The sequence below is a fragment of the Maylandia zebra genome, linkage group LG12 (assembly GCF_041146795.1).
Source record: "Maylandia zebra isolate NMK-2024a linkage group LG12, Mzebra_GT3a, whole genome shotgun sequence".
In the NCBI taxonomy this organism is placed as follows: domain Eukaryota; kingdom Metazoa; phylum Chordata; class Actinopteri; order Cichliformes; family Cichlidae; genus Maylandia; species Maylandia zebra.
This window is the reverse complement of record NC_135178.1, coordinates 25,248,691-25,265,252: the sequence shown is the minus strand read 5'-3', so window position 1 is coordinate 25,265,252 and position 16,562 is coordinate 25,248,691. Positions and strand designations below refer to the sequence as shown.

The following is a 16,562-nucleotide window of genomic DNA, read 5'->3' as shown; positions in this document are numbered from 1 at the left end:
TTTTAAATTTGTTAATGTCTCTGACCAGGCAACAGTTTCAACTCAGGTTCAGTCAATATTAACGTAGTGATCCGCATAACAACTGCAGCAACAAGCACCCCTCCCTCATCCCTGTGCTAGACGGGACTGCTGAATAATGTAAAACTATCATCCCAGAGATTATGGTATTAAAAATCCTCTCCCGCATCCCAAATCCGGACATATTGAAGATTTGCCTGGATAAGCTGCAAGGTAGGCAGCGCCCATCCAGTGCCTGTCAGTATCCAAGGCACTGACCCATTTCTCAAGCAGGTTACAGATTAACCATGCTGCATGCTACAAGCCGGGTCAGGACAGCTGGCTCAAGTACTTCTCCTCAAGACCTGTCAGCCAGAAAGCTCAAGAATCATTACTAAAATAAAAAAAAAAAAAAAAAAAAAAAAAAAAAAAAACAACAGCCCAAAAAAACATTATTTAAGGGTTTAAGCTCTGTCACTCAAACACAAATATATGTCACAAAACTTAACAACTGCAAGCTTTAGAGAACTTTACATGAGAGAAATGTAGGGCGACACAGAAGAAAAGATGCGAGGAAAAGACAGAAATAGACGAAAAGCGAGAAGACTGAGAGCAGAACATATAAAGCTGGGAGGCAGAGACAGAGGTTCAGAGGGTACTACAGAGAGTGCAGCGGGAGCAAATCCCCGCAAAGGATTACTGTGCATCATTCTGTCTGTGGGCATTGGAGGGCAGGGATCGTTCTCTGTCACGCTTCAAATGAGGAGAGTAGAAAACAACCTGCCATAATGACTTTCAAGTCTTTTCAGTATGTGCTACATTTTTCAACGCATGTTAAGCCAAAGAGCAGCGTCAGGCCGGTGTAAACGGCTATGCAGGCAGCTCTTTGCAAAAGCAGCAGCTCATGCTGTAGAAGAACTGTTTCAGGATTCAAAGCATAATCTTCAAGGTGAGACACCACACCGAGTCAGACAGTCCCAGAGCTAATGACAGCAAAGGCAGGATGTGAAAATGATACACTTATAACTCTCCAGTGGTATAAGCAGAATCACTAAAGCAGCATAAGAGGAAGCCACTCCACTGATGTTTTAGTCACAGCATGATTTTTCCCCCACTTCAACTAGGATTTCATCACTACTGCTCTGGTACAAGGGAAGTAATAATATATAGATGTAATATTACAGCACACTTAACATGTTACGCATTTGAATAAGGAAATATAAGCATAACTGGGAAAAAATACTTAAAAAAAAAAGTTCATATTGCTAACATTCCTTTCCTGAGATCTGCCTGCAGTTCAAATCTGGATGATATGACAATTTCCTGCTGAATAAAACAAAAGACTAAACTCCAAAAGCAAAAGAATTCTTTTAACAGAAGGAAACTCACCACAGTAAGCCACACTGTGGCCGAAGCGTTCGAGTTGGTTCGGCTGTGATGCAAGCCATGGTTCCCACCAAAGTGTTTCCTGATCTCTGCAGAAGAGTGCCTGAAACAAAATGTTAGAAAACACAGATTTATAAGGTTTTGTGTTCATGAGCCAGAGTATCATATTTGTGTGCTGTTTTAAAGGGAATGTTTGCTTTAAAACAAGCATTAAAAACCCTACAACCTCATCTTTTGTGTATAATTCCAACCACATGCACACATAGTGTATCTTAATGACAGATGCAACAGCACCAATTCCGCAATTGTTCTTAGTCGAATCGGCCAGCCATGGTGTTCCTATTCAACTATTGTTCACTCTCTACAGAAGCCCACCGCTGCTGGCTGTGTAGAGGCTTTGTCATGCTTGCGTTGAATGATATGGTGTCCCGCTGTAAGGGTCAGAGCAAGCAGGAAATCAACATGACACAAGAATGGAGTACTATTCAAATATGTTGGGTAGATGGTGTTTGTGTTTGCCTGTAGCTTTTACCAATAAGAAGGGAGAACAGTGCCCTGATTTTCTGCACACATTCCATCTCCATGATACGGCCACTAATACACTAGTTACTTATTTCTAATTAATCCACCATATCACTGGAGCCCCACCCAAATCTGCGCAACAGCAGCTCAGTAACAAAACCCCAGTCTGTGTATGTATGTGTAAGTATATGTCATTTTGAGTTTTCTCGTGTGCGTCTTCTGTTAAATTTACTCCATTTTCTGTGTATTGTTGCATATGCAAGCGTCAGAAAGAGTTTATTGTAACGCTGACGCACAGGGAAGCGTTAGAGGGCAAAGACTTGAGCAAATGGGTCACATTCCCGACTGCTTCGCCTGTGGTCAGTCTCACGGGTTCAGTAAGTCCCCTTGGCCATTGTTACAACATCGCTGTTACTAATTATCACCGCAAACTAATAACAAATGCTGTAAAGGAATGCCAGTATGTCAAAACCACTGAAGCTACAGAATCATGGAGCATGCACAATCTGATGAGCACTTTCATGGAAATTTCGAAAAAGAATTACAAAACAAGTACAATTTTCAAAGCTTAAAAACAAACTGGCATAATATGAATACTAACAACATGACACACAGTATTGTGCAAGGCTTGAGCCAAGCCCCATTTCTTTATATTTCCTCAGAAAATGTGAAATGGGTGCAGGGGTGTACTGAAACACATAAACATGCATGTAAATACAGTACATCAGGCAAAATCAGAGCTTGCACAGTTCTAATAAGCTTAAAAATCAATACATGGCATGAAAACCTTTATTCAATAATGTTGATGTCCTGGCACTGGGGAGGACGATCCATGACTGATGATGTTCTATTGTGTATTTTTCTATCCATGTATGCTTTTACTATACTGGCAATGCGTTTCATTGTAATCAAAAATGAAGTTGTTGCCAATCATATACTTTCAAGATGGCATTACATGATGGATCAAAATCTGATGGTACTTTTCTGTGTTCATAATTCCACCCCCAACACCATGGCTAAAAAGCAACTCTAAACCATGACAGAGGCATCTCTCAGGCCCTCTTTGAGATCTTTACTAGATTTTTTCCCCATTACCTAAAGGAATGACTTTCAGATACTGTTCATCTGCTGCAGCTATTGTCCCCTAGGCCTGCCACTTCTTCTTTTGTCCTCCACTTGTCCAGTTTCCCCAAATATTTTAAGGAGGCGATGCACAATATGCCAAGCAACGCAAAAACCAAATTAATTTGTGATTCATGTGGTTCACTGGTTCATCCCCTTTCCCCCTATCACCATCCCTCTGAAAATCATCAGGTAGAAGAACTAGACTAAAAATTACTGCAAAACCAGACAATGTCCAACAAAAAAAAAAAAAACAAAAAAAAAAAAAAACTTGGACAGCCTGGAAAACTATTGCTCAAGATCGCTTTAAAAGTTCCAAGAAAGTCTGGCTGCTTGGAAATAAGAGGCGGATTAAGACTTTTGAACTGTACTGAGCTAACAACATGACATACTATTATTATGAATGTGTTTACTATACTTGAGCGAGCCTGTTTCAGTCATGCTGTTTATAACACGTTCTCCTCCCCCTCTAAAGCACATAATATGCTGAGTCAATAAAATAACTGAATGCCAGAAAAGGTCATGGCATGGGTGGGAAAACAGTATACAAATTTACACAAAGGCCAAAGTCCAGCACTGCAGCAGCATTTTTATTTAAAGCCATAGCTAGCTGCTCACGGCCATTAAAACAGAGTTTTAAGAAAGTGGTGCTGCACAATAAGTAAAAAGAATTAATTGTGTACATTAAAAAACAAACACATATTGCAGCAATATGCTTGTAAAATAATCACACGAGCCAGATTAGAGGACACACACCCACACGAACAGGTACAGCTGATCAATTGACCAGATTAGCAACAGCAACACCAATGCAATGCAAAAAAAAGCTTTGCATTCATGGTTTAAAATATATTTTAACCACTATGCAAGTCAAAATACAGCTGCGGCCTGATTATAGTCTACAAAGTTACACACACATATCATAAAAACGCTCACACCTCATGTCTGCTCAGTATACGCACACAATCATATGGCGGTATCTAGTGAACAAGTGTAGAGCAGTATGTTTGTCCCTCGCAAGATAACACGGTGGACACTGGTTGTGGAGGACTCTCGCATACACACCTTTACCCTGTACCTCCATATCAATAAACTAATCTCTGTTCGCTCTCCTTAAAGGGAATGTGCCAGGTTACAGTTTTAGTATGTAATATGTCAGAACTGCATACACAGATGAGGTTTAAAAGGGGCTGCAGTATAATAAGCTTTAAAAAAAAAAATCTATTTGTGGAGACCTAAGTGACACACACACAAAAAGAAATCACCCACCTCAAATGCCTCTTCTTCTGTCATGTTGTCTCTTTGAAATCAGAATAAGCCACTGTTGAGATTTTCATGACAAAACTAATAAAAAAATCCAATAAGGCTGAGGCTTTTTTGTCCAAAAGCAGATTGTCTGGTGGGTGTATTGAGTTTATACCCAAGACGATATAAACTCTGTAATAACCCTTCTCATTACATGAGACTTTATAAAGACATGCCCTTAACCACTCTAACTTGTGCCATTTCTACATATCTTCCATTGGTACTTTCTAGCTCATACAACCTAATAACACATACTGTACATAAAGTATAGCTAATATATGCACATGGGTCCATGTGCTACTACGCATTCACTGATACAGATTAAATGCCCGTCTATAAAAAGACAAGGCAAGTAAAACAGTATTCAGATCCAAGCAGGCATTTTTTTTTACCACTACACAAACAGCTTGACACAGCAGACAGCATCTGTGTCTCTCTTCAGTGGTGATGGGTCTTGGCATCCTTTGCTACATAAAACCAAAGCTGCTTTTGTTAGGAAAGATAAAAACAGAGCTTTGGTCACTTAAGCAAAATAACACCAAAAACAGCTTGCATCACTGATCTAGCAAAAACTGGTATCTGATTGTGGTTTTAGTAAGACATCATAAAGACACAATTCCTGGAAAAAGGAATTGCTTCTTGTGGATCAACCCAGAGACAAAACTTTATAAAGGGACAAATATTTGATTTTAAGCAATACTTGCCACTACTGGAAGCACTGCAAAGTTCATAAACAGGGTTGAATAAAAGTCAAGACTCTAAGAGCAAAAAAATGTTCACTGTAGGACCTTTCATCAAATCTATCAGATCCTGCTGAGTAAAGAAAAGTACTGAAATAGCTTTGGTTTAAACCAGCTTCTCATACAGAACTGCAAGCCTGAGATCTCTGAGAATACCAACAGTGGTGCTGCCAACTTCCACTGTGCTCTTATGTCTTGCCCTAAAAAAGTAACCAGACACTAGATCATCTTTAGACACTTTGTTACTAGCAGCCTATATCAATATGGTGTGCACTGTACTCTTAAAAAGAATTGAGGAAACCAGACAATTGGAGGACAACTGTGGCAGACATAAAACTGCAACAGATGAACAGTATCTAAAAGTCATGTCTTTAACAGGACTCAGACTATATCTGATGAAGCCGATGCGCCATCAGAAATAGTCTCAGTGGAAAAGTAGCTGACAATCAGTGACAGGTTTTTATAAAGTTTTGAATGCATAATAATGACTTTTGGTTAGAGTCATTGTCAGTATGTACAGAGAAGGTGAGGAAACAAGTAGATTCTAAGTGTCTACAGCCATCTGTAAAACAGTGCAGACTCTGTCATGGTTTGTGCATTTCAGCTAATGGTGTGAGATCTTGTCAAAATTATTGGAATTATGAACTAAGAAAAGCACCATCAGATTTGATCCACCGTGCAATACCAACAGGGAAGTATCAGCTTAATTATGATACCAATGTAGGTTGCCAAATTAGTGTGGAAGAGCGAAAATGTCTGCATATTGTGTGCTTGTGTTTTATGTTGATGTGATTGTTTTCATGTGGTGTGTACAAATGTCTGACTTCCACTGCAAGCCAATTTCCCCATAGGGAAATCGATCAGAGCTCAAACCTCAACATTACTGAAGCAGCGATGATGACTGAGAACGGAACAACAGGCAGCAAAGATGTTCATACCAAATATTGACTTTCCAAGTTCTTAGAATTGTACAATATGTTTATTTGCAGATGTTTTAATAAACCTCTGCACCCATTTCCCTAGTAAAGTTTAAAGAACTAAAGGCTGATTCAAGACCTTTCCACATTACTGTATATACCTACTTTTAACCTTAGCTAGATCCTTACAATACATTTTCATTCACCTACTCACACAAACTCTCAGCCACCACCATCATGTAAGGTGCCTGGCTCCTACTGGGGTGAATTTGTGGATGCCAGGAATCAAAAGCATCCAAAAGACTCCAATGTTTAAGCATTCACCATTTCCTATTTAATCCAATCTTGGAGACATCACGCACCTACAGTGGTGTGAAAAAGTGTTTGCCCCCTTCCTGATTTCCTCTTTTTTGTATATTTGTCACTTTTAAATGTTTCAGATCATCAAACAATACATGGGCCTGTGTGAAAAAAGTGATTGCCCCCTAAACCTAATAGCTGGTTGGGCCACCCTTAACAACAACAACAACAACAACAACAACTGCAATCAAGCATTTGCAATAACTGGAGGAAATTTAGCCCACTCATCTTTGCAGAATTGTTGTAATTCAGCCACACTGGAAGGTTTTCGAGCATGGACTGCCTTTTTATGGTCATGCCACAGCATCTCAATCAGATTCAGGTCAGAACTGACCTAGGCCACTCTAAAGTCTTTGTTTTTTTTAAGCTGTTCAGAGGTGGACTTGGTGGTTTGTTTTGGATCATTGTCCTGCTGCAGAACCCAAGTGCACTTCAGCTTGAGTTTACAAACACATGGCCAGATATTCTCCTTCAGGATGTTTTGGTAGACAGCAGAATTCAGCAAGTCTTCCATGTACTGACGCAGCAACACAGCCCGAGACCATCACACTACCAGCACCATAGTTTACTTTTGGTATGATGTTCCTTTCCTCAAACCTTCCAAAAAGTTCTTTTTTTTTGTCAAATGTGAAACAAGCCTTTGTGTTCTTTTTTGCTCAGCAATGTTTTGTGTCTTGGAACTCTGCCATGGATGCCATTTCCATAGTCCCTCTCTTTTTCTTTTTCTTTTTTAAAATGGTGGAACTATGAACTCTGACCTTAACTGAGACATGTGACGCCTGCGGTTCTTTAATGTCATTCTGGGTTCTTTTGCAACCTCCTGGATGAGTCGTCGTGGGGTTAGGGTTAGGGAGTAATTTTGGTAGGCCGGTCACTCCTGGAAAAAGCTTCACCACTCTTCCAAGTTTTCTCCATTTGTGTATAATGGCGCTCACTTTGGTTCAATTGAGTCTCAAAGTTTTAGAAACTGATTTGTAACCCTTTCCAGACTGACAGAGAGTGACTTTGTTTCTCAGGTCTTTCTTCAGATCGTGGCATGATGTGTTGCTTTTCAAGATCTTTTAGCCTGCTTCACTTTGTCAGACAGGTTCTCTTTAAGCGATTTCTTGATTCAGCAGGTCCACCAGTAATCAGGCCCGAGTGTGTTTAGGGAAACTCAGCCTTACAAAAATGTGGTTAATCAAATTCATTATTTAACAAGAGAAGCAGTTACTTTTTCACACAAGACCAGGTAGGTTTGGTTAACTTTTCTCCCTTAATTAAGTTTAAAAACTGCATTTTGTACAACTCAATTTCAGTTCAATTCAATTATATTTACATAGTGAGTGAGAAAGGTGACTGAAGAAGAAACACTCATGCATCATGGGAATTCCCCAGGAGCCTACGCCTATTGCAGCATAACTAAGGGAGGATCCAGCCCCAGCTATATGCTTTATCAAAAAGGAGAGAGTGTTTTTGATAAGCCTGATCTTAAAAGTAGAGATGGTGTCTGTGTCCCAAATCCAAAGTGGAAGCTGCATGGTTCCACAGATGATCTGAAACATGCAAGTATAACAAATATGCAAAACACTAAGAAATCAGAAAGGGGGCTAATACTTTTTCACGACTGCTAATTTTGTCATCATTTTTGCATAATTTTTGTCAACTCTGGGGTCATAAACCTCCTTTATTCTACATTTCATTGTGTAATTATAAGCAGAAATGAAATAGAAAGCATTTGAGGTGCAATGCAGTACAAAAAGCAGCAAAAAAGCAAGGTGGCAACTTAAAAAAATAATATAAAATTTTTTTTTTTTTTTTAAATCTAAAAGTAACTTGTGATTTCACCATTATATTGCCTGAATTACTGTATATATATTCAGTTTTACAGTAACCAGGTTACCACAGTGCATATGAAAACATTGTTTGAGTTTCTATGTAACTTAATATCTTTGAGTAACCTTATTGTGTGTGTTTGTAGTGTTACTGACGGACACATAAAACATGCTTATAGGCTTTTTAGATCACGCTAAACCTCAATTAAAACTTCTCATAAATTCTCCTTTTGGGGACATGACATTTGAATCACTATTAAGAAAACATTTTCCTAGCTGAACACAAAGCCTGAAGACAATCATTAAAAGTAGTTTTCTTTGCCTTTTTCCTCCCCAAGTGATGATTTTAGAAAATTTAATCAACACTGATGAGGACGGCACTATCAAAACAGCTGCTCCCCGGGAGTCAGTATGAAGCCACTGTTGAACTGCTGATGAGAGATCAGGCTCAGTGCTAAGACACAACAAGCCTCACACTATAATCATGTTATTTGTTAGTAAAAGGGCTTAAAATGCCTCACAAGTCATACTGTGCAGACAAAATGCTGCAATTACAATAAAACCCTAGCTTAGCATCATTAATCAGCTTTGATATTTTTCAATTATAAACACAGTTGATTAGTTCATACCTTATTAGACAAAAAAAAAAATTGGTGAATGATAACATGCTTGAATAATTAGACATTTACAGTCTGTAAGACACTGAGATAGACTTCCCTAATGGATCAGCTGTTACGATATTGTCAGCATTATTTTCACTGTCATACTATGACAATGACATTGTTCTTAAGAAAAAATAAGATTCTCCTTTTCAAAGACACTGAGACTGGACAGCAAGGCTAAATATCTTATCATTTATCAGACATAAATAATTTTTGTTGAAGCTGCTTTGTGGGTTAAATATATACACAAGATGTCAGGTACGCCCCTCATTGGTCAGTAAACAATGGGTTACTTTTATCAGATGACACAGGGGAACTGGTGGTGGTCAGAGGGCCCGGTGGCGCCTGTGTCCGGCAGCCTCGCCTCTGTCAGTGCGCCCCAGGGCAGCTGTGGCTACAATGTAGCTTGCTATCGCCAGTGTGTGAATGTGTGTGTGAATGGGTGGATGACTGAATGTAGTGTAAAGCGCTTTGGGGTCCTATGGATTAGAAAAGCGCTATACAAATGCAGGCCATTTACCATTTACCAATTATAGAGTACTGTAAAACGTCTCGGGCTGCCCCTGTTTTCCTTATATTTAGCTTCCAAGGAACCAGACTTTCTTGCAGTTTTTTTAAATGGTCTTGAAAAATAGCTCTCTAGGCTTTCTGAAGGTCTTTTAAACCTTTTCTTTTGACATTATCTGCTTTTTCAACAGTTTTCAATCTATTTCTTTTATCTGAACATTTTTAGCAGAAAGTTTTATTTGTTGACCCACTTAACACTGATGTATGAATCATTCGAACATACGTACCTAACTCAAGAGACCTTAAGTTGTGCCTACACATAATAGACAACTTAGGAAAGACTCAATTTTAAATTGTATCTTTTGGGTACTTTATTACTCAGTCTGTCAGAAAAACACCAAATCTTTCCCAGTTCTTTAGTTGAATCTCTCAAAAGCACAATAGAAGAAGCTTTTAAAACTATTTACAGCAGATAATGACTTTCAAATACTGTTTAAGTCCTTGAGTAATAGGAAATAAAATTCAGCAGTCAAGAAGTCATTCTTCAGCAAGGGAAACAAGGAGAAAAGGCCAAGTGATGACTCTAAGTTTTAAAGTTGTGGTTCAAATGGTCAACGTGCACAATATGTACAACAGTGCCTGTAAAACATGGTGGAGGCTCTGTCATGATTTGGCGCCGAATTTCAGTCGGTGTTAGAGATCTTGTCAAAATGGATGGAATTATGAACACAGAAAAGCACCACCAGATTTTGATTCACTATGCAGTACCATCTAGGAAGCATCTGATTGGTGACAGCTTAATTTATCAGCTTTGACAATAATACCAAACAAATAGAAAACTCTGAGTCACGGATTGGCCTCCCCAGAGCCTAGAGCTCAGCATTATTGAAGCAGTGTGTTATTATCTTGACAAAGAACAGAATAAGAGACAACATCCAAAGAAGAGCTTCGAATGTCCTTCAAGAAGCCTGAAGAACTTTTCCCGAAGACTGCTAAACAAAATGGCAAGAAAGCTTGCTAAAGTAAGTTCAGGCTGTGTTGAAGAATAAAGGTGGACATACTAAATATTGACTTGTTAAGCTTAAGCTTAAACAAATTACTGTCCCAATTTTCCTAGCAAAATGAGGCTTGGCTCAAGACTTTTGTATAGTTATATTAGATCATGCTGGGGGAGAATTTCCTTATCTGTGGGCACAACAGTTGTGTAATTCTTGTGCAGTTCTGAGGTCCAGTCTTTGAAGGGAACCCTCACAAGCATAGGGAGAACATTCAAACTCCACACAGGACAGGTGGTGGAAACCCAGGACCTTCTTGCTGTGAGGAAATACTGTTAATCCTCACACCACACCTACTTGTAGAGCAAGAACCCTTTACCCCAAAGAAGTAGGCCCCTTTTTGTTATGTCATACATTGCAGGTCTCCACTTGCCATGTGTGCATATGGTGTATTCCTTCCAGCTTTTTAGAAATCAATACCCAAGTGTTTCTCAGACAGTCTGCTTCTACCCCCTTCCTCACAGCAACATCTCTGATCAATAAGCCCCAGAGATGGCAAATTTGATTACTCCCACCAAGCATAAAATTATCTATATTAGCAAGACATAGGTAGATCCTTGAACCTTTAAAACCCTTTCCCTCCTCTCAGTGTTTTTCCTTAATCTGAGCAGGGGAGGAAACACAGGAAAACAGACAGAAGTGTGGTATAAATGACAAGAGCAGGAAAGCAGACCAAAGGGATGCCCCCAGTGTGCATCTCATACTATCATATGTCTCCAGACTTAATGGGCCTTAGTGCTATCAGCACAATCACGACTCAGCTTCCTGTCAAAGGGAGGCACGCACAAACACAGCAGTCATTTAGCAAGGCTCAGGTCACAGGCAGGCTCAAAGCATGAAAAACTGGCTGTAAGGAATTATAATTTCCAGCTTAGTCCGACTGCTTTATCTGCACACATTTAGCCAAAGTTTGTAGGAAACTGCTTTTTTTTGACACTCCACTGGCTCATAACTCAGTGGCCCACCAACAGACAGGCAGGTTCACAGATGTCATTAGCGAAAAAACCCAGAGGAAATCAGATGAAATTCAATCTAGATCCCCCCTCCTCGCTGAAGCGTATTGAAAGACAGAGGCCCAGCATCTACAGCTGTCCTCACACCTGTTACCATATGCTCTTCAGTCCAATCACATTCAATCTCGGAATATTAAATGTCCAGCAGCTACCTAGAGTCTACGCAAAAAAACTGGACACTCAGCTCATGTTATATTTTTGACTGACATATTTTCACTGCAGTTTTCCATTCCTCTTTTTTTTTTATATGCTTATGAAGAAACACACATTTCCTGATTTTAAACTGCCATTAGCAAAAAAGTGAAGTAAAACCAGTGAGTGACTTAGTGTCCCAGGTCGCAGGATTTCCTTCGCACTCCATCCTGATAAGAGGTGCCAAGGAAGGAAGTCTTCATAATTAATATATAAAATACAAGTAACATACAAGAAGAACTCAGTAAATATGGATTTGATTTGTTGACATGGAAAATAACAGGTCTTACAGCTTACTAGTGCACAGACAGCATAGATCAGGTTCATCTTGTGACAACTGTTCCTCTTTGTTCATGTGAGCTGCTTATGTATGGACTATGTTGCCTTGCATGGCTCTCTAGGTTTTTCCCCCTTTCACATCTGACTTTAGCTTGCACTTTTTCAAACAAGTGCATTTGAACTTTAATTTCTCCAACAATTGTCCAAACAACGTTAAGTATCATGGTAGCCACAATGAGTGCAGTAGTTTGTACTCATTATCAGATTTCAAAACCAACTCAGTTAGCAGCCAGTGTAACTCATAGATTTGTGTTAAATCTTCATCAGTGTTTTCAGCATTTACTTGCCATCCACTCAAAAGCATTTCCCCCTCACCATGCATTTTCCACCATTATCAATTTCCGTGATCGACTTTGCTGTTCTCTTTTTCACTTGCATCGAGCACCTGTTTAGTCTTTATACTGACATCAGCACAAACTCAATCCCAGCCAGCCCCCCCCCCTCCCCTTAACTACAAGCACTTGAAAGCAAACATAACAACAGATATTTAAAGTATCTGCATCAGTGCCTTCAGTCTCGACAACAATAAGATTCTTTCAGGAGGATACAACCCTTAAGTATAATATGGGTTATAAATCAATGTGGTTCTCATGTCACATTGAATAGCAGCAGAATATCCAAAATCTAATCACAGTGAGTGTTAATCTATTCCATCGTTGCTCTTTTACTATGAAAAGGTGCTACAGTACAGCAGCCACTAATCAGTGCCTCTCTGCTGGCTCATCAGTAGATTCAGGCTGTGACCCAAGATCTCTCACATCCCTTAGCAGCTGAGCTCAGCTCTGCTCAGCACATCACATCACAGCAAGTCGTCATGATTCTTCCAGGCTATTAAAAACAAGAACATGGATTTTCTTGACTAAGTGATTTGTCAATCGACAGTATCAAACATTTGGTGTAACCAGTGTGCTCATCTTTCACAAAATATGGCTACTACTATATGGCTCTTTAAGCGTTACACATATGAAAACTTCTAAAAGCTGTATATGACCAAAAAAAAACAAAAAACCTTTTCAGGGTTAAACTGATCCACACAAACTGACCTCCTCTACCATTTCAAAGGAGGCCCTACAGAACCTTATAAATATATTCCATCACAGTAGATAAATAGTGTATTTTTGTTAAATGACCCTACTGCACAGGAGGCATGGTACACAATAGGCTTCCATGTACATACTTCCTCCACACCTGCTCAAGTGTCACAGCAGGAACTATGACCACATCCCTAGTCATTTATACAAGCTCTATGAGCTAGTCAGCCCTCCAAAAATACAGGAAATGGTCACATTAGTAACAGTAGATATATATAATCAGCATCCTCACGAGGAGGAAGTGACATAAATAATGTGCAAATCGTTTAGCTTGGTGATAAAAGCTCAGCATGCTGCTCAAATCTGACATGTATGTAAATAAAGAGCAAGAAATAAACAAATTCATGCATGACCGACTGAGCACATGGCTGCCACTGTAAGCTTAACACAAGTTAATCATAACCTGCCATAAATTCTCTGAGCATTTAAAGTTGCAGTAAAGTTGGCTGTTTATAATCCTCCAGGCTGCCTTTCCCGGGACACAGTGAATCAACCTGCAGCATTGACATTCACAACATGTGGCTGCCTGCTTCACTCTGGACTTCCCTGAAGGGGAAGTAAGACTTCACATTCACTCCTAAACTAAACCAAACCAAACCAAACCGTGCCCCCAATACTATATTATAATTTCTCTACATTTACCTGTTGATTTTCAGAGCGAAAGCCCGCCGATCTGCGCTGCCCAGAGAAGCCATACGCGAGTCTGAAGTCCAGTCCGGCGACGGTGTCGCTGGTGGCTTTGGTGTTTTCTCGCGGTTTGGCACCGTCGCTCTCTCCGACGCACCGCTCCTCCAGCTTCGCTACAGCTCAACTGTCACACCAACGCTCATCTTGGTTGCGGCGGCGGCAGCAGCTTAACTGGGTGTAAACTTCCGCATTTAATGAGAGCCATCCCGTGGAGACAGAGGGGGAGAGAGAGGGAGGTAGACATCGACGGTGCGAGAGTGGGAGGGGATGTGATGGGACAGGCTGGATGAGGCGCGCGCGCTCCCTCGCTGCCGTGGTGAGCTTTAACAAGCGCTTTCCTTCAGTGTGTGTGTGTGTGTGTGTGTGTGTGTGAGAGAGAGAGAGAGAGAGAGAGAGAAAAGCGCTGACCACTTTCGGCGTGACACTCAGACTGAGAGGGAAACCAAATAAATACACTTGTTTGATAGGTTGGCTCTGTCCAAATCCAAAAACGTCAGATTCACTTTTAACCACAACCGTAACCACATGAAGGTGCTTTAACCCAAACCCTGGCGGTGGAACCCTGAACCAAACATAGGTGTAGATTATCTCTGCTATGCATCGTGCCACCAGTATGATGGTGCACAAATTAAATCATCTGCTAAAAAAAAAAAAGATTGCTGGTATATAAACTGTTATAAATGCCTTGCTGGCCTGTAACTTGCTCAAAAAAAAAAAAAAGCTATATTGGTTTTAATGAAGATTACTGAGTAGGTGCAATAATGTAGACTCATAAGGATACAGGAAAAACAGGGCATGTCTTTATATTATGTATAACTCCATTGTTTCAGTTGATTACAGCCTATTTACCAAAAATGAACAAAGATATTAGACATTGACAAACTAACAAAAAACAAATGTAAGCATCAGGAGTTTGGGAGCTAATTAAACAGGTGGGAGCAAACTGTTTGATCATTCATTAATTGTAAAATTGTCAAAATGTTAAAAAGTCTGCAGACAATGTTTAAAACTAAGTAAAGAGCCATCTTAACGAAACCTTAGTAAGTTAAAGAATAAGTTGTTCTCTAGCATGTGGAGAGATAGTCTCTCACTAAGAGAACTAACGGTATGTTTATTGTGACAGAAAGGGTCCCATTAACTATACTGCTTCAGTGTAACCAGTGCAAAGCACCTAATGTTCAAAAAGCAAAAAAACCCAAACAACAACAACAACACACACATCATACACTCACATACAAAACAGCAAAAAAATAGGACAATAGGGATGACATTCAAAATAAACCAAAATTGTACATAACCCCCCTCCCCCCCACCCACACACACACACTTCTTCCACCTCACGGTATTAGCTTAAATCTGATAACAGTGCTATTGTTCCAACCTTTTCTCTCCCACTTCTTGCTGAAGTCTTGTTGTATATCGCAAGTGTTCCTGAGTATGTAACCTCTAAAAAGTGTAAAGTTTTTTAACAACACATTTTTTGGGGGGGAAGATATTTTTCACTATTCTCCATGTTTCACGCAGTGTTTAGCCACAAAAACAAGAAATTATGCAATCCAGAAGTTATAAGTTCCTATGGGAGTCTATGCTATGGTGCCGTTTTGCTTGGTCTAAGCCTCACAAACACTGGAAAACACATCAAGGGGATGCACACACACACACACACAAAGAAAAGAAAAGAAAATCTAAACAGAACATAACTGTCTTGTTTTGGAGTGTAGCAGAGCTCAGCAGCAGAGTACAAGAACAAATGATGAGCTGTTTATTTTAGACTGTTACAAAGCCCATAATAACATACATTCCAAAATGGAAACAAAGTATGGTCCACAATTGCCAAGAAACATACAAACAAGGACAGGGATACACACAGAGAAGCAGATGGACAGGTAGCAGTGTAAGTACAAAAAGAGGCTTTAATTATGCATACAGAGGCAATGAAAATCAAAGAAGAGGGGAAAGACTTGGGTAACCAAAAACAGCTGTTGCTAATCAAGGATAAGAAGCTACAGGAAGTAAAAGTAAATAGAAGACAGGAGAGGCAAATCAAAATAAAACATACTAATCTGAAAGACATCACTTTTCAAGTGTCTCACACAGACACTTGACAATACAAGGAGATAACACAGTGAGACTACACAAAACCAAGGATGACTCCCAAACAGAATCAAAAACCAAACTCAGAATGCGAGAAGAATCATAGAAATAAACAAAACTCAGTCCAAACAAGGAATCATAGTTAAGGCTCGGGAATAACAATTAAATATTGTCAAAAAACTCACAGTCATGAAATACATACCATGGATTATAACCAAACGAAGAATACTTAACAATAACAAAAAACAAACAAGCTCAGGGCTCAAAACGGACAACCATGACAATAACTAAAATAGCAAAGACAAAACTACTAAATTAAGTCTTTAGGATTAAAATTGTCTGTAACTATTGCTTACTGTCTTCAAACAACAGGTAAATTTTGCATAAGAAGAAAGTAAATAAAAGACTAAATGCAATATTTAAGTAACTGAGCCTAATATAAAAATGTTTCCTATTGACAAGTGTCCTATCAGTAATGTTTGAAGGTTTATCGATCTGGAGAAGTTAAAGTAAATTGTGGCTTTAAATTTTTAGTTGTAATATCTGTTTTCTGTCATATATCTGTAACACAGGGGATCACATTGTGATCCTGGGTGATGTCTGATATTTAGCCTCTCTATAAATTTCACAAACTCAAACTTTTGAAGACAGTTGATAAACGAAAAATAAACGTGGGAAGCTGTTGCAGCTGACTCCATATTCCTTATACAGCGGCCTTTTATAGAATACTAAAACAGTATTAATCCAATATACAGAATC

The 16,562-nt window shown here is 39.4% G+C and overlaps 1 protein-coding gene across 3 annotated transcripts in view; it reads right to left on the bottom strand.

Moving 5' to 3' along the window:
- dock8 (dedicator of cytokinesis 8) overlaps window positions 1–13,977 on the bottom strand; it is a 55,149-nt gene extending 41,172 nt beyond the window's left edge. For 2 of the 3 annotated variants that reach the window (XM_012918024.5, XM_012918023.5), the window contains exons 1-2: window positions 13,665–13,977; window positions 1,387–1,486 (exon numbers count right to left, since the gene is read on the bottom strand). In XM_012918024.5, the coding sequence (XP_012773478.3) occupies window positions 1,387–1,486; window positions 13,665–13,717 (153 nt within the window). In that variant the 5' untranslated portion in view covers window positions 13,718–13,977. The remainder of the gene's footprint in view (window positions 1–1,386; window positions 1,487–13,664) is intronic. The other variant, XM_004547205.6, reaches the window with a different exon arrangement.
- Window positions 13,978–16,562: the final 2,585 nt, after the last annotated feature.